General features: G+C 37.5%; 1 protein-coding gene across 1 annotated transcript; it reads left to right on the forward strand.

Annotated features, from left to right (window-relative positions):
• The first annotated feature begins 623 nt into the window (after positions 1-623).
• Positions 624-23,564, forward strand: itgb6 (integrin, beta 6). The gene is made up of 16 exons (XM_052101942.1): positions 624-822; positions 1,118-1,197; positions 1,868-2,066; positions 2,339-2,585; positions 3,621-3,786; positions 3,917-4,078; positions 10,767-10,862; positions 11,244-11,333; positions 14,865-14,999; positions 15,454-15,719; positions 15,900-16,051; positions 18,553-18,775; positions 20,520-20,614; positions 22,101-22,217; positions 22,447-22,613; positions 22,822-23,564. Exons 1-16 carry the CDS (start codon positions 768-770, stop codon positions 22,909-22,911), a joined length of 2,340 nt encoding a protein of 779 aa, XP_051957902.1. The 5' UTR covers positions 624-767; the 3' UTR covers positions 22,912-23,564.
• The last annotated feature ends 626 nt before the right edge of the window (positions 23,565-24,190 follow it).

A 24,190-nucleotide genomic window follows, 5' to 3' on the forward strand; every position in this document is an offset into this window, starting at 1 on the left:
GCTTATGTGCCACAATTCTTCTCTGCTCTAGATTAACATTTCGAATTATGCTTTACCCATTTCCAAATTTTCGAGGCAATACTCTCACTTTCAATGTCGCAAGATCCACCACATAAGATTATTTGCAGAAGTGAGACAGACTAATGTGGAGACAATTCTTCCGAGCTGAAAAATGCATTACCATAAAGTGCTAGACATCCAGAAATAACAAAATCATTACATTAAACATGCTCGACTATTTTATTTTTTAAAGCGTAAAAAAGTGAACTTTAAATCTGTTAACAGCTAATACAAGTGATAAGAGATCGTGATATGACTGAATGTTGCTTATATTGGTGAGGAAATTCGTTAGAATATTTTCAAATATGTCAATATATTTGGGTAGTTTTAATTTCAGATATAGCCAACAGGCTATATTCCATTTGCATTGTATAGATCTGATAAATAGATGTGTAAAATAACAGTTATTGAGTTCATAAAAGTTAATGTATTTCTTTTTTATATCAGAAATGCGATCCAAAGCCAGGTGCGTTAGATAAGTGATGCACTTCCCTGTCTTTCGTGTATTTTTCTTTGAGAGCGAGTTACCTGTTGTGTTCTCACCTGTACGGAAGTGCATATAAAAGTTGGGCAGGTAAACGCACGCGCTGAGTCTGTCTGTCCAGGTGAGATCAGTGCTTCAGCTCGCGCTACGTGAACGCATTCCGCGTTTGTGTGAGAATGTGAACTTTATTTTTCTCTCCTGTGATCAGAAACCGTGAGGACTAATGGGGATTGTTTCACTCTGCCTTGTCCTTCACTTCTGGCTTAGCACTGTCAAAGGTAAGACTGAACATTGCTGAAAACATTGATTAAGGCTACTTTTCACATAGGCTACATGCGTGCGGGTTTTTTTTTTTTTTTTTTTTCCCATCATTCTGCTCTTAATTCCGTCTTTACTCAAAATTATTAATACTATTTCAATAATTCATTATTTAGAACAATTATTAAAATGAAACAAATATACAAGTAGGCTGCCTATATGATTTCAGTTACTTTACTGATAGCATGAGAAACATGTATTGCATTGAGAAAAGCGAACCGTTCTACTAACCGCATTGTGTTGTGTTGTGTGCAGGGACGTGTTCTGAATTCGGCGCTCTCTCCTGTGACGAGTGTCTGCAGCTGGGGCCGCAGTGCGCCTGGTGCACACTGCAGGTAAAGCAGGTCTACCGTCGTAATTCCTTTTGGGCTAGTTTCAAACTCGAGACCAGAGTGTTTAGTGTACAGCTCGAAAAGTGACTCTTTCTTGAAAGAGTAGTTCTGTCATCATTTACTCGACCTCGTTCAAATAGGCCTACCGACTTCTTCCGCGAGAAAAACAACAACATAAAACATCATAAAAGCTCATTAACCATTTTCAGAGTAGCGTGATATAAAATTTCTTCTTAAGTCATACGATAAATTTGTGTGAGGAACAAACCCAAAATTTAAATCTTGATTTGCAGTTTCTCTCAAATCGTATGACGCTTTAAGTCGCATTTCACTTGTTTTTTTGTTGTTGTTTTTTTTTACGTCAAAGACGTAAACATCATTTGTGACTGATAGTCATTGATGCCAAATCTGCCATAACTAGACTGATTTGGAACAGGTGACGAGTAAATGATGACAGGTCACACTTTACATGACATGGTTCATGTTATTGTGCTATTACATCGTAATAAGTATGCTACTATGTACTAATGAGCGTTAGGCCTATTACTATGCAGTTATTTTGTGGAGCTGCATTTAATCATTGGTATTTCTATTGGAAAAATTAGCTACAGTATATTAACATGCAACACTGTATGTCAAGTTTTACAAATAATTAAAATGATTGTTTATCCAGAATTTTACAGATTTTTTCTCAATCGATGGGAGATGCGACACACCTGAGGCTCTTCTTCAGAAGGGATGCTCCGGCGAGTTTGTGGAGTTCCCCATCACAAATGTCAAGGTGCTGAAGAACCAAGGGTTAGGAAAGGGTGCTGGCCACACCAACGTTTCATACATAATGCCACAGAAGATGCACCTCCAGCTTAGACCAGGTAAAAATAAATAAAAAACGGGTGTCACAGATTTGAAAATCAAGAAATGTCACTCTAACCACAGCTGTTCCACCACAAGTGAGGTACTTCCCGCTTAGGGTAAGATTAGAAACATGTAGTCATTTAGAGACTATAAATGATCTACATAATGTCTACTAGTTATAGTGGGGGCTGAAGATTGTTCTGATTTAGACACTGACCTGGAAAACCAGGTCCACACTGGAAACTTGAAATCTGCAATTGTAACTTTATTTGTCATTTGCCTTCCGCAGGAAGTCAGCTGAGCTTTCAGATTCAAGTGCAACAACCAGAGGACCATCCGGTGGACATTTATTATCTGATGGACCTGTCAGCCTCTATGTATGATGATCTCAAAATGATCAAAGACTTGGGCTCATCTCTGTCTAAAGAGATGGCTAGTCTTACCAGCAAATTCAGACTAGGATTCGGCTCCTTTGTGGAGAAACCAGTCCTGCCTTTCATCAAGATAACACCTGAGGAGTTGGCCAATCCCTGCAGGTGATTCTTGCAAAACATAACAAGAGCCTGATCTAAAGAGCCTGCCAGTGCTCAGTAAAAAGGGGTAACCTGCAATTGTTACCTTAAAGGGATTGTTCAGCCAAAATGAAAATGTTCTCATCATCATCGTTACTCACTACTTTCTTTCTTCTGCAGAACACATACAAAGATTTTTAGAAAAATATATCTGCTCTGTAGGTCCTCACAATGCAAGTGAATGGTTGCCAGAACTTTAAAGGTCCAAAAAGCATATTAAGGCAGCATAAAAGTAATCCATATGACTCAGCAGTTAAATCCATGTCTTCAGAAGTGATATGATATGTGTGGATGAGAAATAGATCAATATTGTAGTCTTTTTTTACTAATAGCTCCATTTTCACTTTCACATTCTTCTTTTGTTTTTGGTGATTCACATTCTTTGTGCATATCACCACCTACTGGAAGGGAGGACAATTTATATTAAAAAGTGTGTGGCCACCACACACACTTGCTTTGTATGGACCTACAGAGCTGAGATATTCTTCTAAAAATCTTCTTTTGTGTTCAGCAAAAGACCGAAAGTTATATACATCTGGGATGGCATGAGGGTGAGTAAATGATGAGCTCCTTTGAGGAGCTATTTCTACCTGACTTAACCTTTAAAATCTTTAGTTTTGTTGGTGTAATCTAATGTACAGTATTCAGGTTGATTCAGTAGTGAACAACTGATCAATTATTTATTAGTTAATCAGTTTTAATATAAAGATCATTGATAATATTTTTTTACTTAAAAAAAACAGTTACTTTAATTGTTATCACATGAAGGTCATTTTTAGGTAAAAACAATTTTTTCAGTGTATCAACCCAACAAATAAGATTACAACAGCCTGTGAAACACCAACAGGGGATGATCATGTTTATGGCCAATGAGTTCAATGAAATACATCACATGACATCATCTTCCATTTAGCAGAGAACTATGAGATGAGTTGGAACAGTTTTAGACAATAGGCAAACATATAAGTGATATCTTTTCATCACTTTTCTCTTCTACAGGAGTGTTGATTTTGAATGTCTGCCAACATTTGGATACAGACATATGCTATCGTTAACCAGCAGTACAGACAAGTTTAATGAGATTATCTCAAAACAGCAAGTATCAGCCAACATTGATGTGCCAGAGTGTGGTTTTGACGCCATCATGCAGGCAGCAGTGTGTGGGGTGAGTCAGTTTCCACAGACTCTCTTGTAAACCTATGTATCAACATGCAACTTGGTTCTTGCTTTTATGGAGAGATGCCATTTTGTATCTTTTAAGTTCCAAATTCCTGGAAATGTCCCTTCCACCTCAGGACAGGATTGGCTGGCGAAATGATTCCATGAAGTTGCTGGTATTCGTGAGCGATGCAGACTCTCATTTTGGGATGGACAGCAAAATGTCCGGCATTGTTGTTCCTAATGATGGGGAGTGTCATCTGGATAGCAATAATGAGTATTCCATGACTGCCCACCTGGTAAGGTGAAGTCTGCAGCTCCAATTCCTGAGTAATCAGGACATTTGGACCACTTTTTGCACCATATTCTGGGTTAAATACAGATAAAGCTCTTTCTCTTGTCCAAAATAATTTTAAATTCAAATGATCCATTTTTATTACATTAATGACTTGTGATGTAAGCCTAGGAAAATTAACTAGAGGCTTAAAGCAGAACTGTATAGCCCTTACTTGAATTCTTCAGTTCTTAAAACTGAGAGAAGATTTGTAATTATTTAGTGTAGTAAAGATGCTGTCTGTAGGACTTAACCTCTTACACTCTGGTGTATTTTTGGGCTGTCTTCTGCAGTTTTTCGCACTCAAATTTAAAAGCTCACCTTTCACTCCATTATAGTATATGTTTACAGTCTTATGAGGAAGAAAATGTTAAAAAAAAGTTTCACTTTGTAAGAATGTAATTCTGGTCCTCAATTTGTAAACATGTAATTCTGGTTCAGTAAAGTCTTATTTTATTCCACTAGATGACAGCAAGTACAATAAAATATTTTTTTTCTTCTATCACCTTCCATCACAATAAATGCAAAGCTGAAATGTAGGTAGCGCTCTAACGCATTTCAGCCCTCACAGATGTACTCATCAATAGACATTCAGTCTCATTTTCAGTTTATGCACAACCCCAATTGTTTCTTTGAATATCTCGGCCTCTGAGTGGACTAGAAGCTCAATCTACAGTTACAAGTCATTAAAAAGCTGAGATCCTCCCCTTTGCAATGATATATACAATTTTTATCACCAATAGTCTATAACTTTTAATTGTTCAGATGATTTGTTCAGCATGCTTATCCTGGTAGACTGCATATTTTGTTCTGAACATCTGATATATAAGATTGGATTATTCACACAAGCACTTCTGACCCAAGTTGTATTTAACCCAGAATATTCCAAAATGCAAAACAGTATCAGATGTTTATAGAGTTATTCAGTGTTTCCCCTATATTCATTTTGCAGCGGCGCTATGCCACTGCTGAATTATGAGTGCCGCCGTTGGTATTCCACATGGTTATTTTAATATTCCTGACGCAACATAATGCTTGCCAGCCCCGCTCAGCTGTGTGCTTTGTACACTGTGAAAGGGACCCCACCACACACACAAATAGCCCGCAAGCGCATTTCTGAAACGTAGGATGGCAGGGGATCGCAACGTTTCACTTAACAACCAGTTAGCGCTTTCCTCTTGAATATAAATGACCCTGTGTAACCAGTAAGATGCGCAAAGGGAATAGCAAAACCTGTTTACATTTACATTTATTCATTTGGCAGATGCTTTTATCCAAAGCGACTTACAAAAGAGGAAAACATTAGCAAATAATCTTAAGGAGACAGTGGTATGAAAAGTGCCATACTACAAAGTTTCACTAGCATCAGAATAGTATTCAAATCAGATTAAAGTGCATCAAGAATTTTTTATTTTTTTTAGTGACTGGTTAAGTGCTCATGGAAAAGATGTGTTTTAAGTCGTTTTTTAGAGACTGTGTCAGCTTCACAGATGGAGTTGGGAAGGTCATTCCACCAACGTGGTATGATGAAACTGAAAGTCCAGGAAAGTGTTTTGGTGCCTCTTTGTGTTGGTACGACAAGGCAATGTTCCTTAGCCGACCACAGGCTACTGGTGGGCGTGTAGTTCTGCAGAAATTATTTTAGGTATGCTTGAGCAGACCCAGTGACTGTTTTGTATGCCAGCATCAGAGCTTTGAATTTAATACGTGCATCAAAAGGCAGCCAGTGGAGAGTGCTCTCTTTGGTTCATTGAAGACCAGACGTGCTGCTGCATTCTGGATCATTTGCAGAGGTTTAATTGCACAAGCAGGGAGGCCTGCAATGAGAGAGTTACAGTAGTCCAGTCTAGTTATGACAAGTAACTGAACATGCAGTTGTGTGGCATGTTCAGAGAGGTAGGGTCTTATCTTCCTGATATTGTAGAGTGTAAATCTACATGATCTTGCAGTCTTTGAGATGCGGTCTGTGAAATGTAGCTTGTTAACAATGGTTACCCCTAGATTTCTGAACGTTTTGGAAGGTGATACTGTAGTTTTAACCAGCTGCACTGTGATGCTGTGTTCAACAGCAGGGTTGGCTGGAAAGACGAGTTCGGTCTTGGCTGGGTTGAGTTGCAGGTAGTGTTCCTTCATTCAAGTTGAGATGTCTGCCAGGCAGGCAGTGATTCGAGCAGTCACTGTGGTGTCGTTGGGCTGGAAAGACAAGTAGAGTTGTGTGTCATCAGCTTAGCAGTGGTAAGAGAAACCATGTGACTGAATGATTGGTCCCAGTGATGTTGTGTATATAGAGAAGAAAAGTGGCCCAAGCACTGATTCCTGAGGTACCCCATTAAGTAACTGATGTAGCTTGGATACCTCACCTCTCCAGGCTACCTTGAAGGACCTACCTGAGAGAAAGGAGTTAAACCAGTCAAGCACAGTTCCTGTGATGCCTAGAGTAGAGAGGGGGAGAGTATGATCTGATGGCTGACTGTGTCAAAGGCTGCAGAAAGGTCCAGCAGAATCAGAATGGATGATCTGGTTTCAGCTTTCACCTGTCTCAGTGACAGACAGCAGGGCAGTCTCGGTGGAGTGTCCACTTTTGAAGCCTGACTGATTGTCATCCAGCAGCTTGTTCTGTGAGAGATAGGCAGAGATTTGATTGAAAACTAACCTTTCAAGTGTTTTTTCCATGAATGGGATGAGAGAAACTGGTCTGTAGTGTTCTATCTGTGTGGGGTTAAGTGCAGGTTTTTCAGCAGCGGGGTTACTCAAGCCTGCTTAAATGTAGTGGGAAAAGTGCCTGTAAGTAGAGACGTGTTAATTATGTGTGATTGTTTTCTGGTAATAGGAGGTTTTTGCAGCTTTAACATTATTTGAGAAAGTTGCAAGCAGAAGCTGATACTTACCTAGAGTTGCTGGATCTTTAGATTTCCGCCATCTCCTCTCAGGTGCCCTGAGGTCAGTCAATGTTCATCTTTATTTTGGTTAAAACTGAGAATCCAGTTTCACACATATAGGTAGTTGTGAAGGACAGAAGCAATGAAATGCTTACTTTGCTCAGCATGGGATACTCGTTGGAGAGGCCAATCCAGAACGAAGACAAGTTTTCTGTTTTGTAACAAGTTTTCAATGTGCCATCACAGGTTAGTTGCAGCATTTCTGATTCTTCAGAAGGAGTTAAATTCAGTTCAGCAATTGTATCTGGGGTTTCAAAGGGATTTTTCATCCATTGCTTGTCTTTTAATTAATTGAACTTTAATTGAAAATGAATTGAATCCAGATGTGACTGAATGAGGTCAGTCAGGCCAGCGATCGATTTCTTTAACACCATTTTCTTCAATGTCTGTCATCTTTGTCGGGAGCATATAGTATCTTAATGTTTTGAGTCACAGCTGCCAAAGTTCGAGTGAAAGCCTGAATTTGTTCGCAATGTCTGAAAATAATTGTAAAATAATAATTGTCCTCCATTCCTTGTAATTTTAGATTCAGTTAGTTTAGAACAGAAAATATGTCAACATGATAAAACAGGGTTAAAAGCCATTTCTTATCAATGAATGAGCTTGCGAGAGGAGACAGTTTCTCAGTTAGGAAAGCATGTATTTCATCCCTCAATTCGTACACGCGGCTGACCACCCTGCCCTTCGACAGCCATCTCACATCATTTCAGTACACAGGGCCTCGAAAAGTCGGCTAATAAGAGCACTACCTTTAATGTAGTTCACAACTTAAACAATGTCGCTCATCACTACTTCAAGCTCAGGTGGGATTCCTTTTGATGCCAAAGCTTCACGATGAATAAAACAATGATTCCAAACAATGTTCTGTCCTGCTGCATCCTTAATCCTTCTGACAACAGAGCTATTTTTGCCAGTGATGTTGGCAGCCCTGTTTCTGGTAATGCCTTTGCAATTGGCCCAATACAGACCGCATTTTGTCATGAAAGCATTTAACTCTTCAAAAATATGTTTTCCTGACATGCTGGAAAGCAATGTTAGGCAACACAGAAGATCTTCAACAAATGCACCTTGCCAAACGTACCGAGCATAAACCAATAACGTATCGCTTGATGCAATGTCAGTGCTCTCGTCCAGCTGAATAGCAAAATACGTTGCTGACTTCAGTCTCACTATGAGCTGTTCTTCCACATTCTGGGCAATATCCCCAATTCGAGGGGTTCGAGGGGGGTTATTCTTTGGCATCAAGATATGAATCTTTATAAGATGCCAAGTACAATTTGTGATGTGTGTGTTATCCTTCTGCTGTGTACCTGAGCTGATGACTGAATTTCTTGAGCCTTCCTCTGAAAAAAAGATTATGGTTTGTCTGCCAGATCAGCATGACGTGTACTTAAATGTCTTTCCAACTTCGCTGGTTTCAAACTTTCATTTGCCAACTTTTCCCCTGCATACTATGCACATTGGTATTTCAGCATGACCTGCATCAGAACAGCTGATAAAACCCAAACTTCAAGAAAATCATCTTTATATGGCTTACTCCACATTTCTGCTTTTTATTTGCTGGGCAAGAAGTATCAGTACTGATACTGCTATGCTTTTCACATGCATTGCCTTCACAAACATTTCTGCTGATCTCTGCTTTGTGCAGCAGGATTGGAAAGCTGACCGCGTTTTCTGCTGCTTCATTTGAAGGGGTCTCGATCTCAGGCCCACTTTTTCTTGTGAAAAAATAAATAAATGGTACTTTTTGGCCTGCTCAAGTTCAGCATAAAAGAAATTAAAGACTGGCTAGTAAATTCACACTAGTGAAGCCTTTGCATCATCTCAGTGGGATAAAGAAAATGTCACAATGTCAGCGACATGTGATAATGTTCTGAGCACTGCATGAGGTTAAAAAAAAGATTTGAAAACCTGTGGTCTAGATGTTGAAGTATGTAATGCAGTCCCATATTGACTGCATCATCCACAGCAGACCTTTTATCTCAATAAGCAAACTGCAGGGGATCCAGAAAGTGTTCAGTGATGTCCTTAAAGTGGGCCAACACCAGTCTCACAAATTACTTCTTGACCACAGATGTCAGAACAAAGTGTCTGTTGTCATTAAGTCCTGTGATTTTGTGTTTCTTTGGGACGGGGATAATGGTGGAGCATTTGAGGCATCTGGGAACTTCACAGTGCTCCAATGATGTGTTGAAGATGGGGGCCAACTGGTCAGTACAGGAGTTTAGACATGTGGATGAAACACCATCTGGGCCCTGTGTTTCCCTTGTCTTCTTTTTCCGGAAGACTCTGCACACATCCTTTTCACAGATCCTAAGTGCAGTTTGAGTAGCAGGAGAGGGCAGGAGCAGGGTTGACGAAGCTGTCTGAGCTTTGTTGTAAACCGTGGTTTGTTGTTGTTGTATGTTAAATAAGTCCTTGTAGGAATGCACATATCCTTTGCACATATAACTCTTTTCCTGGAACACACAGGTGAGCGGAAAGCCTCTCTGTGCAATTACTGAGCACATTGTCCTGTCCGTGTCTTGCTGAGGAGTTCCGGCCGCTGTAAATGTATATCAAAGACGAAGCAGAAATGGTTCCAAGACAAATACGAAGTTCGTAGTCTTGAAGGAAGAAAATTATGAAGAAATGGTGACTGACCGCCCGATTATATAGGTTTAATGCACTCCTAAAGGGGCTGGGATCAGACACCATAGCCAATCAGAGGATTGTCATGATTGTATAAGTGTTTCAACAAGGTCGTGTAAGGACACTTCCCATAGTGCTTACAGCAATGTTGAGTGAAGTGACTCGATAGGGAACATAAATTAGAAGGCTTTTCAATTCTCAAATCACAACACTTACAAATATACCATGGATTTACTGTAGTAACACTAACTGTACTGGCAAAAAAGATTTCTAAATGTATTTAGACTGCTGTTTTGTTCAATACAAAAATTCCATAGTTCTTTATATAGAAACCATAGTTACTAACCGTGGTAGTGAGGAACCATGCATGGTTTTACTTATGGTTACCATGAACTATTACAAATATAATTGTTAAAACTATGGAAGAACTATGGTGCATTTTCACATTTATAGACCAAGCTATCAGTTTTCCATCTTTGTAAAATCTGTACTCTGGTAATGCTCTCTGATTGTAGGTATATGTAAGTTTTGTTTGCCTTTTCCAAATTCCAAGACATGACTGTAGTTTAATTAGTAGGAGCCTGATGAAATTACTTTATAAAGAAGATCAAACTTAGTCACACTGTCAGAATATTTCAATTTAACCATATAAAAATTATGTGTTAATTTTTTTCAACAGATGTTATTGTTGTTAATATCATAATTGTCATCTGTATCCCAACCTCAAAATCAATGATGTATTGTCAAATGTGCATTTCAGTGCACATAACATGTAATATTATTTTCATGGGTGCTACCAAAGCAGGTGCTAGTGTCACATTTTCAAAGGGCCCTTTGAGAGCACAAATAAACCCTTATGTGGCTCAGGCTGAAATTTAGTTTGACACCCCTGTTTTAATCTATTCTTTGATCAACACACGTTAATACGGGTTCGATGTTTCGGGCTTGTGGACGAGTGCACAACAGCACCGCTGCTGAAAAAAATCCTAGGGGAAACACTTGTTATTATGTCTCTAATATCATCAAAGCATAAGGAATTTGAATAATGAATGTAATTTTTTGTCTTTGTTTGTTTTTATTTAGGAGTATCCAACGTTAGGGCAGCTAATAGACAAGCTGGTTGAAAACAATATCCTCCTAATATTTGCTGTGACTGACAAACAGAGACAGAACTATGAGGTGAGAAAAAACTCCCATTGGGACTTTCTTACTGATGTTTATTCATTTTAAAGCACAATGAGCCAAACAAAAAGACATGTGTTTTTCCATATGTATGGGAACCTGAGAGCACCTCTGAAGGAAGATCTATCAGTGTGTAGATGGATTCCATGAATCACAAGTGTATTCAGTTTTCCTTACAACATGTTCAAACACAGTCTTCATCACATCACCTAGACCAACTCTCATGGCAAATATTTTTTATGTTTTCTTAGGTCAATTTTTTTTGTGTTCCTCCCTCCCTCCCTACCTTTCTTCTGATCTATCTCCAACATCTCAAATTCTGTGGCTACTGTCCAACCATTTTAAGTTGATGTTTAAACGCTTCTGCATTTCTAACAGAATTATGCAAGTCTTATTCCTGGTGCTACTGTGGGAGTGTTGGCAACTGATTCAAGGAACATTCTGGAAATTATCATGACAGCATATAAGGTACAATAATGCAACATACAGTATTTGTGTTTATGGTAGTGAGTGTTTTAAATGCAAAAATAGTTATTATAATAGTCTATGTCTCTCGTCATTGAGAAAACAGCCGAAATCAAATTATTTTTGAATAAGGTGCATACTGTAAATCGCTCAATGGTAGTTAAAGGTATAGTTCACCCAAAAATGAAAATTCTCTCATCATTAACTAACCCTCATGCCATCCAGATGTTTATGACATTCTTTCTTCAGCGGAACCAAGTGCATAGATTTACTATTGATAATGGTGTAAATATTGGGAGGGGGGGTTGCACATGCTTGTTTTGATTACTGGGTGTGGGGGGGTTACCCCTGGAACAGACCAAAACAGTTTTGGGTGAAAACAGACTAAAATGTAATTCCTTTTTCACAATACCTCTTGTCATTGGAGTCTCTTAGCATGATCATGATTTCAAGCTCGATTATACTTCCTAGTGCTTGACAAATGCACAGAGATGGTGCTAGGAAGTGTAATCAAGCTTGAAATCATGATCTCCAAGGAGACTTTTGATGACTGTTGAGTGAAAAAGGTGTTATATTTTGGTCTGTTCTCACCCAATACTGTTTGGATGACTTCAGAAGACATGGATTAAACCATTTAAGTCAGATGGATAACCTTTATGCTACCTTTATGTGCTTTTTGGTGCTTAAAAATTTGTTCACCATTCACTTGCGTTGCATGAGATATTCTTCTAAAAATCTTAGTTTGTGTTTAGAAGAAGAAAGAAAGTCTTACGCATCTGGAATGGCATGAGGGTGAGTAAATGATGAGAGAATTTTCATTTTTTTATGAACTATCCCTTTAAGTTTAAGAGAATGTTTTTTCTTGGTGACCTGAGTCTTATCTGTTCCCAATTTCCCCTCCTGTTACACTCCTCAGCTTGCTTTCTTACAGATTGCTGTGTTCACAGAGCATGTCAGCACTCGCTTTTTTGCTGTTGTTTCCTTTGTTTCTCCTGCCCCCACTATCTCTCTTTTCTCTGCTCATACTCTAATAGCTGTCTACATTAAGACCCGCCAGAAACTACCTGGGTGCTGCATGTCAAACATTAACTGACAAAGGTGTACCACTGTGGTGTATCATTGAAGTGTAAAGTATGTGAAAACGGCAGCAAATGGGGTACATATTTGAATTTAAGTGGACGCCCTGGATGCGTTCACGCCTGGAGCGATAGTATTGCTGATTTACCATGTGAGTAGCCCTCTATCAAAAGCATGTCAGGTTCTCCAGGTAATACCACGGCTGGCACTTTTTAATTCTTGAATCTTATTGCTTGACTTCCATGAAAGTTGATTCATTTTCTATAAAAACACAACTATGAGATAATTACAGGTTTGTTGGCTGCATTTAAGCCCAAAGTATACTTTACGAACACTCTAGCCTTTCAAAGTATACTCCTTTTTACCATGCACCCATACACAGGAGGTCTACGCAGGTGTTTAGACCCACAAAGATATCTTTAGTCTTTCAAACTCAAGTTATACAAATGCAAATATCTCCTGACCTCCTCATACATGCGCTTTTGATGTGCACATTCTCTGTTGTTGTTTCCACCTTTCTACCGACTTGTTTACCGGTTTTACGTTGACTTCTTGCACTACTTTGTGAAAGCAACAGCCAAATGGTGAGTGTTGCCACTGTGTGGTCCCACTAATTAGTGCAAATAATTGCACGCACAGACTTTACAAACAGAGTATGAGTGATTAGAAAAATCGTGCTGCTTACATACTATGCTGATAATGAAATTTACACCACTCATATGCTTGCATGTATGTAATAACTGAAGTAAACCTTGGGTTTATAGTTGCATATAATTTTACCATGTTCTTTATGAATTATTAACATTTTGAACTACATTAGTCTCATAGGTTGAAAGTGTGACCGAAACACTTAATAACCATGTCTTTGCAAAGTTATTTACAATCACTCAACTCCTGTCATGACCATGTACAGCCTATAAGCCCAGTAACGTTCACATAATATGTACAAAGATACAAGAAAAGGACAAGTTATTTTTGTTAATACGAGCCCACACACAATATAATTGGATGAATAGATCATTAGATATTCAGCACAAAGCACAATAAGCACACAGCAAATAATGTGTTATATGGCTAAAAACAAGTTAGATGAAATTACTTTATCAGAAATGATGCAGTACGTTGTCCAGAATCATTGCTTAACCAATCGTATAAGGATTCAGATCACGGCAACCAGAGGTGGAAGTCATCCAAATATGGGCAGAGAGGATCGTTCTTTCTAATTATATATGGCCACCACATAAGCCACTCAGTGATGGCTTAAATGACACAGAATGGAACTGGAAGAGATCTTGTTACTCATGCTTGCATGCTTTGGAAAGAGCACATACCTTTAATCATTATTGTATTTGCATGTGTAATTTGTTCTTATGTACAATTGTTATGTTTGTAGAGGCTTTTTGGACACTAAAATAGTGTCTTTTGGACACTAAAATAAATTATTTTTTAACAAAAACAAACTAAAAGCCGTTTTTCAGAGCTTCCTTATTTACACCCTGAGATATACAGTTGAAGTCAGAAGTTTACATAAACCTTAACCACATATAAACCACATTTTTCACAAGTGCTGAAATTTAATCGTTGAAAACATTGCCTGTCTTAGGTCAGTTAGGATCATTTTTGGAGAGTAATGGAATACATAACATGATTATGTATTTAAAATACATAATATAAGTAACTGTATTCCACTACAGTTACAATTTAAATCATTGATATTAGAATTAGACTATAGTTACATTCAAAAGGTATTTGATTACTGAAGAGATTACTTTGCATTTTTTTGTCATTTGTTTCATTTAATATTTAATCCTTTCAGATGGAAAACATTTATACATATAAATGATGCGATTGAGTGCATTTGAACAGTTATGAAACACTTTCTTATGATGTGTTATATTCATACGAGCAGACAGATAAGTAAATTTGGAGCAGAAGAAATAGAATGTACTTATGTAAATTGTCAGCTTTACGCTTAGCTAAAATGCTAGTTCTAGCCATTTTACATGCATATTACCAGGCACAATCATATTTTTCATCTAGGAAATTCACGTTAGATCATATTTATTTTTTTTTCTATTAAGAAGACCTTTGATATAAGGGCAAAAAAACACCTGAAATATATCTTGAGATAAAGTCAAGTATAAGTAATAAACCGTGGTATAAGTGGAATAATTGACTCCCAGTGTTTGAATTATTGACGATTATTTCAAGCACACACAGATATTACGCATGAATTTTTAACAATTCCACAGTCTGTCATCAAATTTTATTTACATGTAACACCTCTCAATATAAAGACAAGTAATCCATGTCTATGCATATTTCTGTCAGTTTCATATTGGCCTGACAGGTTTAATTACAATAACAGATGCATCATTAAGCTTAAATGTATTCAGGCATACTGTGCATGAGGTCACAGTACAGTAGGGATTTATGTGTCTGCTGTTTGATTGGCAGGAACTGAGGTCAGAGATTGATCTGGAGGTTCTTGGCGACACCGAGGGTCTTCAGATTTCCTTCACAGCACTCTGTCAGGACGGGACCATAATCCCAGGGCAGAAAAACTGCTCCAATGTCAAAGCTGGTGATGTGGTCAGTTCTGTTATTCCTTAAAGGAACACTTCCACAGTATATCAGCATAAGAACTAAACCAGATACATAATCTCAATCCCTACTTAATTTATTAAATAACAAATGTGTCATGCTTATGTGTAATATATTACCATAAATGTAATATTACATATATTACACATTTATAAAGGTCTTTGCTTGGAGTGCAAGAGAACTGGCACACAAACAATATCTTTTTGTATTGCTGTACTAACAGCATTATTTATTTAAGCAACATAAACAGCTTGACAGTTAGAAACAAACCTGGCTGAGCAAGTTGGACACGTTTAGAAAATATTGGCTCAAACGTTTTGAGAAGGATGTGTTGTTTTTTCTGAGTAATGTGCTGTTGAAATGACTTTCACTGTGTACATTTTGACAAAGAAAACTAGGAAAACCAACAGAAATTAAAACAAGAGAGATCTCTTTCCCTCAGGTATCCTTTAACGTTACGATCGAGTTAAGGGGTTGCCTTGCTGGTCCACGGCGGTTTTCCTTGCGGCCGGTGGGCTTCCAAGATGCCCTGGAGATCGAGCTGGATTCTCAATGTGCATGTGACTGCCATCAAAACCCTGAACCCAACAGCACTTACTGCAGTCAGGGTCATGGAGCGCTTGAGTGTGGAGACTGTGTGTGTAATCCAGGTTTTGTGGGGCCGAAGTGTGAGTGCACAGAAGACCAAGAACAAATTAGTGACTGCAGGTGAGAAATGGAGAACAAGTAGGTGACATTGAGTAACAGATTTACAGTGATTAGGAGGCATGCTAAGATATTTTAACATAAGTCTGTGTGTGTGTGTGTGTGTGTGTGTGTGTGTGTGTGTGTGTGTGTGTGTGTGTGTGTGTGTGTGTGTGTGTGTGTGTGTGTGTGCGTGCGTTGCAGAGCACGTGAAGGTGCTGAGATGTGCAGTGGCCTGGGCGAGTGTTTCTGCAGACAGTGTGTGTGTCACCCGTCCAGTTTTGGACATGTGTATGGCCCTTACTGTGAGTGCGATGACTTTTCCTGTCTCCGATTCAGAGGAGAGCTTTGTGGAGGTCAGTACCCACAAGGGTTAGAAATTAGCCAGGGCACGAGGCACAAACCCCACCAAAATATTTCTTTTTTTTTTTTAACAATCTAGTCTACTATGATGGTAGAGAGTAGAGAGCTGTATTATTTAACAGGGGAACGAGTCAATTATTTGAAATGTAGAGTGTTTTTTGTGTTAAAATATCTTGTGCATTGTGCATTGTTCATTTATTTTAATTAATTGATATTTGACATAAATTGACAAAACATTTTGTTATATGGTTAGAAAATAAAAGGGATGGGGTAAATATATTGATTTTCCGATGCATCTTCGATATCGATTCTTTAATCCTAAGATTGAACTTTTACTCTATGCGCAACCCTCTGCTACAATAAGAGAAAATCACTCGCATTTGAAACAAAATTTTGCACTATGCAACTAAAATATATAAAGTATATATTTGGCAACTGGCTGGTAAATGTTTACATTTCACTCACCATCTATTGCGTCGTATATTAGTGGAATATTCAGCAGCTAGATCTTTCACTGTGTGTTGAGAGTAAAAGTTGTTTTGTGTAATGCGTGTCCAAAGACGAGACCTAAACAACCCATTTGTCATTGAATAATGCCTCTTTAATTCCCTTTCTGTTCCTTACATTCAGTTGTTGATCAAAAACAACAAAAAATAAACATTTAATTTTAATCATGCATGGCACAGATGAGATTATAGCAATTAGAGTCCTCTCTCATTAACATGTGCTCATCTACAGATGCTCTTTACAGAAACATGTAAAAATAAACCCATATGATCGATTTCAAATCGAATAGAAATCAGAATCAAATCGAGAGCTTGTGAATTGGAATTGAATCGAATAGGGAAAATCTGTAACAAAACCCCGCCCTGCCTGGTATATGTAAAAATGCTCCTGAAAAGCAATTTCAGGGGACAAATATTTCCCCTTAATAAAAAAAGTAATTTTTTGACAGTTGAAAGACTGGAGTGGTGGTAAAGAAAGTGCTGACACAGTGGGAGGGATATTTGGTCTTCTCTGGAACTGTGGAATGTTAATGAAAGAATAACACACTGATAATTACCAGAACAGTTTATGAAGTCTGGAGCATATGGGGGAGGGGTTTAATGTGGCCATTCTGTGTTTATATATATTTACATGTGAATGTGGGTGTGTTGCTGTTTTTGTCTTTTGCTATTTACTCTGTATATATATATATATATATATATATATATATATATATATATATATATACTGTATATAAGTGGAATATTTGTGTTCCTCTTTTTATATTTATATGGATAGTTGATACATGACATATCCAATCTTAATCAACATTTAGATTTTAGGGTATAATGTATGTTAAAGTATAAGGGAAAGTGGATAGCTTAGGTCCTGTAACTGGTCACCATTTATTTACAGTATGTTTTTCACCTACAGACTCATAAGTGGCATTTTGCACTAGTTCATTTTTAAGGGTCCTGCAGTATGGATGAATCTGATTAATTTTTTAAAGTACACTCTGTTTCATTTCATGTACTGTAATCTCTCGACTAATATGAAGCTAGAAAACTGCAAGTATAATTTTTATAAAATAATATATAACACAAAAAATGTATTGCACACCCCAGAACATTGCAACTTTTCAAACAATTTAATTTTTTTTTATGTGAACTACCCTAAAACAGAAGATGCAGTTACATGTTTGATGTCTTACATAATATAATATAATACATTAAAAATATTATATAATACAATAAGTCTGTCGATTTAACACATTAATTCAGTAAAAAAAAAACACATTAAAGAATTTAAGCAATTAATCATGCAATTCCGCAATTAGGAATTTTCCTATCAATGGACCTGTTTATTACCATCTTCTTGATTTTGCAAGTTGTAATCAGCAGGGGGCAGGCAGCGCAGCTCCAGCTGTACAGGCAACACACACCTGAACATTACATCGCATCATAAAAACGCAGCCTTTATGCAGAAGATGCTGAAAAGCAGTGAAACGCTAGTGAGATCCAGATTGAGATGCACCAAAAGTGTCCGTCTGACGCTTGTGTACATAGACCAATGAAAATAACACAAGCAAAATGCAAAAACACATCTGGTTAGAACAGCCGCATCTACCTCGGACAGATTGACAGACTCAGGCCAGATATCAATGAAATGGAAATATCAATTATATGGAAATAAAACCAGGTTTTGTATTGTCAATGCTTTACTCGTTTATCACAATATTGTAATGTCTTTGAATTATCTGAATTATTATATATTTATGTTTATTTAATTTATTATTTAATAATTTTTATTTGAGGGCTTTTTTTGCAAATATTTATATGCAGTTCATTTAATTAAATAATTTGTATGTCATGTTTTGAATTAAAAATGTTAATAGATTAATAGCACAAAATATAATGTACTGTTTATTATTGTTCATTACATTTTCATGAGCCAGTGAACTACCTATAAATCTCCTTTATGTGTGTTTATATGTGTATTTGTGTGTTAGGTCACGGGGAGTGTGACTGCGGTGAGTGCGTGTGTCACTCCGGTTGGATGGGGGAGTCCTGTAACTGTAGCACCAGCAGCAACTCGTGCAAGTCTGCAGATGGATCCATCTGCAGTGGACGGGGGAAGTGTGTGTGTGGAAAGTGCGAGTGTGCCATTCCTGGAGCTTCAGGTGAACAATGTGAAAGGTGCCCTACCTGTGGAGACATCTGCATTTTACCCAGGTAAAGACATGCTCAAACACACAGACACGTGTATCTATGACTAAAAGACATGATGGAAACTCACTTATGAATAAGTAGTAGAATAGTAGAATAATAATGAATATGCAGCATTTAAAGGGCATTTGTTTTGACTACAACCTGGAATCTGGTTTGCTCTGTACTGAATCATTTTTGGTTGTCTGATTTTTAAATGGCATCAGTATTTCATCAAGAAATTATCATGACATTTTTATTTTAATTAAAGGTAACGTGTGTAATTTCTGCACCAATTTATTAATAATGAATCCAAACAGGTAGGTCTAACCCAAATCCCACTATTGGTTGAGCTAGAAGTTTACATATCGTACCATTCAAACAAACAAGAAGTTAACCAATGATTGGCTTACTTCCAGGTTCTCATGGAAATATGCATTTAAAAATGACGTATTCCAAACCTGGAAAAGTCATAAAATATTAAAAGTTATGGAACTTTTTATAGTTAATATAAATTTTTCTAGTTGTGCTCTGCTCTAAAATATTCAATTGGCTAAATATTGTGGTCTGTGTAAATTAAAGGTCTGAATCCAAACGGTTTTTAAAAACCGTTATCCAGTAATCACAAACAACTGGAATGGTCAAGGAAAAGTCCTGGAAATTCATTAGTCAAAAAGTGTGGGAACCCCGATGCTTGTCTCTTTACATAAAACTTAAAGGGATAATTCATCCAAAAAATGTTATTCTCTCATTATTTACTCACCCTCATGCCATACCAGATGTGCAAGAAAAAGACCTTAATTATTTATCTGTTTCTCAACCATACCTATCATATCACTTCTGAAGTCATGGATTTAAACTGTGGAGTCATATGGATTACTTTTATGCTGCCTTTATATGCTTTTTTGAGGTTCAAAGTTCTGGCCACCATTCACTTGCATTGTGAGGACCTACAGAGCTGAGATATTCTTCTAAAAATCTTTGTTTGTGTTCAGCAGAAGGAAGCAAATTTTGGGTGAACTATCCCTTTAAATAAAAAAGATATTTAAAGAAATTAGTTAGCTAACCATTAACCCAGTTGCCACTGTCAATACTAAAATAGTAATGGTATAAAAGTAATGAAACAATGTAACACAATTCTATGTAATTTATATTTAAATGTAATCATTTAGTATATGCCTTTTAGTAGACACTTTTATCTAAAGGAATGTAGCCTAATAAATGCTAACAGTAAGTTTTTAGTTCATTAGAACATTTCTTTATTTGACCATTGACATTGAAACCGCAGCACCATATCTTCATCTCATTAAGAATTTCCTCTGTATTTCTCATTACAATGTGTGTTTGTGTGTGTGTGTGTGTGAGTGTGCGGTTAGGTAGGCAGCTGTGTGTGTGTGTGTGTGTGTGTGTGTGTGTGTGTGTGTGTGTGTGTGTGTGTGTGTGTGTGTGTGTGTGTGTGTGTGTGTGTGTGTTTACAAGTCTTCCTCTTGTCCACTCATTTTCAGAAGGCATATATGAGCACCAAAAGGCATGTGGTTGGTCTGCAGTATCACCTTTCCTTTTCTCTAAAGGTCCTGTCCACCCTGTGTGTTATTTGACTCTGTGATATAGAGATATAGAGAGAATGAGACAGAAAAAAGAGAGATCTCTGCTCTGGGAAAAACACTCCATGTTTCCACACAAAGAACACAATACTGAGCTTTATCTTGAGATAAACTCTCTGAGGGGTTGACAGGTTTGTGCTTATACAAAGTATGTATGTGTCCCACAGGTCTTGTGTGGAGTGTTACCTCAAAGCTAAGGATCCATCAGACGAGTGTGCCTTAAAATGTAATTCCCTTCATGCCACTGTCAGCAATTCCACAGGTGAGAGTCCACATTGTTTTGTTATCTGCAGCTTCAATTTATGAGTGGTCACATGGTCAATGGGGTAGTTATTGTAAAAACAAAACAAAGTAAAGCTTACGTAAATATTTATCACCCAAAATATTTATTTACCAGTAGTTTAGTTGGTTATGTATTAAAGGCATAAAATATGTGTTGAAGATTGTTCACACAGCTCTTTTCCATAATATGAAAACAGATAGTAACCAGTGGTTATCAAGTTCGAAAAATGGACAAAAAGAGACAGTGTTATGAGACATGAAAGTTTGCTGAACGTGTCTTGACTCACCAAATATGTGTGCAAATGAGGATTGAGAGATATGGCAGAAAGCAAGCCTTTCAATTAATTGTACATTTCAGACTGTTCCTTACACAAAGTTATTATATGGTAAATAACTAAATAATGTCCTCTGTCTTTCACACACACACACACACACACACACACACACACACACACACACACACACACACACACATATACACAAACCAAGCCACCACCCTTTAGATCAGCCCTTTTGACATGCAACAAAGGAGAACATGCCACTTATAGCTTGTGCTGAGAATCTATTGTTGAGGCCCATTGGTTTCAAGACTCTCAAGTGTCTTTACACTTTTTGGTCTCTATACAGTCTCTACACAGGGAACAATGCAATGACACAAAACACTGACTGCTTTTGATAAAGACATGAGTAGAACTAAAACTGAGACAGCAGAGAGGTATTTGTGTGGTGTTACTTATAACATGATGTAACGCATGGAGTATTATTTGTTAAATATTTGAGCGATGAAGAGCTGTAATTGAGAATTGTGGTGGATGATTGCAAAGGTCATAGAAAGGTCAGAGAAGGCTTTAACATACTATATATTTGGGGGGGGGGCAGATTACCGGTCCAGCCCTGTTTGTGGAAAAATATTGATTACCAGACAAATACATTTTGATTTGCCTCTCCTTTTCTTTAAAAACACTTACAATGGAAGTGAATTGAGCCAATCCTTAAACATTAAAATATTCACTGTTTCAAAAGTATAGCCACAAGACTGCTAACCTTTTCTGTGTTAAGTTATATTCAATGTTACAACTTCTTTGCCATGATGTTGTAATGTCAAACAACCCAAAAAGGCTGTAAAAAGGACAATATAAACAACTTACCAGCTCAAATAATACATACATTTCAACAGAAGATTTAATGTATCCATCCATCCATTGTCAACCGCTTATCCTGTGTACAGGGTCGTAGGGATTTAATGTATGTGCTTTTATAAAATTATAAGCTTCAAATTTCTGCCTTTAAACTCTCCAGAAATTGGCCCCATTCACTTCTATTGTAAGTCCCTCACTGTAACTTCGAAAAGGATGAATGTGGCAAAATTATTTTTTGTGGTAAACATTATGCCACAAATGCTGTCAGTTGAGCCTAACTTATATTGAACCTGGAATATTCCTTTAAGCTCTGTTTTGTTTTGTCAGATTTTGAGGAGAGCCGGGCAGCACTGTGCACATTGCAGAGTGAGGATAGCTGCATGCTGTCTTTCAGCCTTGTGGACAGCGATCATGGCAGCACCATCTACAACCCCAAATTTTACGGTAAGCATTTGTTTTACGGTGAGAGATTTTAGGCTAGAATTTATGCCAGTGTATAAAATGCTGTTCAGAATAGTTTTAGATGTAGTATAGCGTCACACCGCAAGTATTTCATGTCAACTACCCTTGAAACGTAGTTACAGTTTCTTGGTTGACATTATAGATGACATTACATTTACATAAACATTTAAAATTGTACTTAATGTGTTTTTGCTTGTGTACTTGCCTTCAGACTGTCCTGAGCCTCCAAACGCACCACTGATCGCGCTGGGCGTGTGCATGTCGGTCCTCATCTTTGGCATTGCGCTCCTGGTGATTTGGAAGTTTCTTGTTTCTGTCCATGATAGAAAAGAGGTTGCCAAGTTTGAGGCAGAGAAGGCTAAAGCAAAATGGCAATCGGTATGATGTTGATTCGAGACTGTTTAGTGACAGTATCACACTGGTCAATTTCAAAGTTTGTTGCATTATTCTATCCTGGAAAAGATGCTGGCTAATGTATTACAAAGTGATAAGTTTTAACTTGTACCATTCACTTTAACATGTCTAAAACACCATTTTTAAATTTCTTTGATTAATTGTGTCCTTTTCTCCACCATTTTCTCCCCAGGGCACAAATCCTCTTTTCAGGAGCTCGACATCAACGTATAGAAATGTGACCTACAAAAGTGCAGGGCAGCAGAAGGGTGAAATTTCTTAGGACTACTACTGAACAATACTGTTAAAAACACAGAACATAGTTTTCTTTTTACTAAGAGCAATCACTTTTTTGTATTTTTATTTAATTTTGTATTGTACAAGTGAGACACTTTGTGTGTATTTGTGTGTGTTTGAGTGGGTTCACATAGCTGTAGTTTAGGGACACCTGGGAGAGTCCTCAATTGGAAAAAAGAATCAAATGTTTTTGTCATTTTAATATATATATATAAACAATAGAAGTAAATGTACGTCCCAATTTTGATAGCTACGTAGGTAAACATGTGTTTACATTTTGTGTGCATGCAAGAATTTTGAAACCTCTAAGAGGATTAACTGTCAAGGATGTTTACATCTTTATAACTGGCAGTGAATATATTTACAAAAAAAAAAAAAAAAAATACAAATATAAATGAACAGTGTGTTTTGCTGCTAGTTTGAATATTACAAAACTCCTAAAGGTACTGTTAAAATGGGCAACACTGGATCTTATTGTTCTTGGTTGTGGTTGTTACAGCTATTTCTTTTATTTGTTTTTCAAAAACAGATCTGTTTTGTAGTTATTAATGACAGACATTTGTCATTGGTTAGTCGAGGCTGAGCCTTGAACTGTGTGTAATTAGATTATTCATATTAATGATTAAATATGATTTTGCTGGATCAAATTTACTTCTCATCTGTGTCTGTACGGAGCCCTTTACGGAGCCCCTAAAGGGACATGGTGGTTCAAAAATTATGAGACGGAAAGAAAAATATTTTTCAAATCTTTTGCGTTCTCTCGTAAAACTTTTGCGTTCCCCCGAGAAACTTTGCGTTCTCTCGCAAAGATATTTGCGTTCTCAGGCAAAACCTGTTGTGAATTCAGAAAACAGTACTTCCAGTTTAATTTCGCGCTGGCAGCCGAGCAGTGGTTCAGAGATCACACGTTCACGATGGAGCGGTTCATAGACTTTTACTTTGAGCTTGGACTAATAGAAATAAGGTCAGTGCTAAGTTCAAGGCATGGTTTTGACTTAAGTGAAAGACACCTAAAAAGGATATTACGCGATAGAGGATTATGTCGACGGAAAAATTACTCGGATTTAGTGGACCTTGTTGAGTTCATCCGTAATCAGCTGCAGTACTCTGGACAGCTTAATGGGTACCGATGGATGTACGCCAAATGTAGAGAAAAGGGTCTGCGTGTGAGAAAAGAGGATGTGCGCTTGGTGCTGAAGGAATTGGACCCAAGAGGAGTTTTCGTGAGGAGAACCAGACGTCTCTGACGGCGTAACTACTTTGCT

Source organism: Xyrauchen texanus, chromosome 32 (assembly GCF_025860055.1).
Source record: "Xyrauchen texanus isolate HMW12.3.18 chromosome 32, RBS_HiC_50CHRs, whole genome shotgun sequence".
NCBI classification, from domain to species: domain Eukaryota; kingdom Metazoa; phylum Chordata; class Actinopteri; order Cypriniformes; family Catostomidae; genus Xyrauchen; species Xyrauchen texanus.

Bases quoted from the DNA above. Each gene is read 5' to 3' on its own strand.
- itgb6 (XM_052101942.1), top strand. From the start codon at position 768: ATGGGGATTGTTTCACTCTGCCTTGTCCTTCACTTCTGGCTTAGCACT. The intron at 1,198-1,867 runs GTAAAGCAGGTC...TTGTTTATCCAG, and splicing joins GCGCCTGGTGCACACTGCAG to AATTTTACAGATTTTTTCTC. The intron at 10,863-11,243 runs GTGAGAAAAAAC...CATTTCTAACAG, and splicing joins AACAGAGACAGAACTATGAG to AATTATGCAAGTCTTATTCC.